This window comes from Asparagus officinalis, chromosome 8 (genome assembly GCF_001876935.1).
Source record: "Asparagus officinalis chromosome 8, Aspof.V1, whole genome shotgun sequence".
Taxonomy (NCBI): Eukaryota; Viridiplantae; Streptophyta; class Magnoliopsida; order Asparagales; family Asparagaceae; genus Asparagus; species Asparagus officinalis.
In genome coordinates, this window is record NC_033801.1 from 11,415,314 (window position 1) to 11,418,337 (window position 3,024).

Sequence of the window (3,024 nt, forward strand, 5' to 3'; positions counted from 1 at the left end):
TGATTTGTCTTGCTATGATTGTGATTTGTGCTTGTGTTTTTGGTTGTGATTCTCGTTCTTGTTCGTGCATTATTTGGCTTTCGAGTTTCGCTGCGCACAACACCTTCACCATTCCTTATGTCATTCTCCAATAACATCTCCCATCTCAGTTCGCTCCTCTCGAGTCTCGATGTTACTTTGGCAAAAGATGCCAAGTCCAAGAATCGAACCTACACACTCTATAACTCTTAAGCCATTCATAGTCTTTGTTGGCGTCAGCATTCCCTTTACGATATTCATAAACTTGTGAATACTACGGCCGTCTACAAGAATAATTACAGTAGGTAAAATCTCTTTGTAGTAATCAGCTCCAATAAATTAATTACAGGAATTACCAAAGTAACTACAGAAAGCATAAACACATATGCTTCAACCTCAATGCTTGAAAGAAAGAACTCTATCTATCCAATGAAGTAAAAGAAATCCCGGAAATACCAAAACAAGATCGCTGATATAGAAGGCCATTCATAGAACAAAAAGGGTTACCGGAGAAACAACCGGAAAAAGATTTAGAATAATAGATAAAGGTATACTTCCAAACATTCCAAACCTACTGATTACAAAGAAACCGCTATGAGAACATATATAAAAACAAGTTCATCTCTCTTATTGTCGCTATAAATCTCTATGTTCCTGATACCATTTGTCTGCTTCAATACATTCTCTATCTCCATTCCTCTACAGTAGTTTGCTCGAGCAGACAATGCCGATCCTGAGTATGGAGATTATGAACAAGTGTAAATCAATGACATTGCAAGGAAATCAATGATATTAACAAATTTCTTAAGGCTTAAAACTTGGAAGATATCACCAGCATCTCTATGCAAAAACACTAGTACTTTATGGCTGTAGCAATCTCTAGGAATAAGAACTCTATGTCCATCCCATACTCTATTTCCGATGACATGTACATATGCAACTAAGGTAGCATAGCATAAAGATAAACTGAGAAATTCTGCAGACAGAAAAATAACAACAACGATGGTTTACCGCATGAATTCTTTCTTCCGTCAACATTTATTTAAGAGGCAACTTAATTAAATTACTAAAGTGTGAGCAGAGGGCATTTCAACAGGAATTCTCTTTAACACCCAACAAATACACACACATGGGCGTTGGTAGGAACTATTTTCTTCCACTTAGTAATAAAAACCACTTTCACTTTGGTTACTAATATATAAGCACAGAGAATTTCAACAAGAATTTATCTATAACACGCAACAATGCTAGTGGTTTAATACAATAATTAAAGCACTATCAACCTGCTATCTTTCACCATCTCATCCCTCCAGAATATTAATTTTGATGTTGGTAACTATTTACAATGCATAGGCTGTTAGCTTTTGTTTCATTATCTTTCTGTTGTTTGTGGGTTTCATGTGTCTGAAGTAAATTGTATCGTTCAGGTATGCCTGTACCTTGATGTTGTACGTAAATGCTCATTTGGTTAATGGAATTATATTTTTCATCGACCAAAAAAAATAATGAAGCTGAATGTATGGAATTCAATAGGATTACTCTACAATATACTAGTGCAATTTTTTCCCTTTTATGTAGCTTACACTAAAGGATCATTCCACGAATAAATATTTGCAATTAAAATTACCATAATGACTAAGCAATATATTTTAGTAGAAACTATCCATAATAAATTGGCTATCCTCACTTAAATCAACCATCATGATCGATCGAATTAATTTCAGTAGGAATTTTGTGTGTGAATTTTATTAGTGTGTGTGTCACATGCATAGCACATTCCCATACCAATGTTTGTCAGTGAATATTTGTAGACGGACCTTCACCACTCTGCTGTACTCTCTGTCTCTCCCCATAATTTCCATTCCTCATGAACATATCTCTAACAATATGCAGTTCCTTGATGATTTTGTCTGTCTCCATTCTCTCTGCTGGTAATTCATTTGAGCAAAAGATACCAATTCGAAGAATTGAAGCGATGCAGTTGGTTGCTCTTGCATAATTCATTCTTTCAAAATCATCACTTGGTGTGAGCAAATGAGCGTCAATGACATCTATGATTTGTTCAGGAAATGCCATCTTCACAAACATAGGAAGAGTAAGACCTCCTACAAACATATCATCAGTGGGTCTCTTTCCTGTAAACATTTCCAGTAAAAGGATCCCATAGCTATACACATCTCCACAAGTTGAAACTTCATTCCCCATTCCGTACTCTGTTATAGGTGAAATACATAGAAGCAATTAGAATGGATTACACTGAGATAATTCCAAGAGAAAGAATAAAGTAAGACTGAGTATTGCATTTTCCTTACCAAATTAATTTGGCAATATATGGAATGCTAAGAGAATATTTTCAGTGAAGTACATAAGATGAACACATAGATGTCATAGTTTAATTATGATAATAAAATTACATCTTTAAATTCAGAACATATATTCTAACAGAAATGTGTTAGTAAAACATGCATGTATGCATTTGAAGCTTGCACGTGTGAAGAAAAACAAACAATGCATTGTGTTCAACTATAAAAGGAAAATCTACCGTGATGTTTAAGGTTCAGATGGTAATCTTGTTTTCTCTTTTAAAATTTTAGCCTAAGAAAATAATACAACATATATAAAAGTAACGAAATCAAGAAAATATAAGTTTTTACCTGGAGCAATATACCCGATAGTTCCTCTGAGACCAGCTGAACTTGTTGAGTACTGAGAGGTAACCTTTTTGAGAAACTTGGCTAACCCAAAGTCACCAACATGAGCAGTAAAATTATCATCCAGAAGAATGTTGCTTGGCTTCAGATCACAGTGAACAATTGGTTTGCCACATTGATGGTGGAGATAATCCAAAGCATAAGCTACGTCAATAGCTATATCTAACCTTGCCGTAAGGTCTAATTTCTTTGGTTTGGACTGCTCATTTGCTTTGGGATGCAACCAATCATCTAAACTTCCATTTTCCATGAACTCAAAAACTACAGCTTTGAAGTCATTACCTTTGAAATCTAC

The 3,024-nt window shown here is 34.8% G+C and overlaps 1 protein-coding gene across 1 annotated transcript; it reads right to left on the reverse strand.

Annotated features, from left to right (window-relative positions):
* On the reverse strand, nucleotides 533–3,018 carry LOC109822696 (probable LRR receptor-like serine/threonine-protein kinase At3g47570). Its single transcript, XM_020388924.1, has 3 exons — nucleotides 2,673–3,018; nucleotides 1,836–2,231; nucleotides 533–751 (listed from the first exon to the last, which is right to left on the reverse strand). Exons 1-3 carry the CDS (start codon nucleotides 2,977–2,979, stop codon nucleotides 597–599), a joined length of 858 nt encoding a protein of 285 aa, XP_020244513.1. The 5' UTR covers nucleotides 2,980–3,018; the 3' UTR covers nucleotides 533–596.

What these genes read in the sequence shown, in the direction of transcription:
- LOC109822696 (XM_020388924.1), bottom strand. Translation starts at nt 2,979, where the DNA reads ATGGAAAATGGAAGTTTAGATGATTGGTTGCATCCCAAAGCAAATGAG. An exon ending in TATCGGGTATATTGCTCCAG is followed by an intron (nt 2,232 to 2,672) that starts GTAAAAACTTAT and finishes CACCTATAACAG; the next exon opens with AGTACGGAATGGGGAATGAA. An exon ending in AGTACAGCAGAGTGGTGAAG is followed by an intron (nt 752 to 1,835) that starts GTCCGTCTACAA and finishes CTCCATACTCAG; the next exon opens with GATCGGCATTGTCTGCTCGA.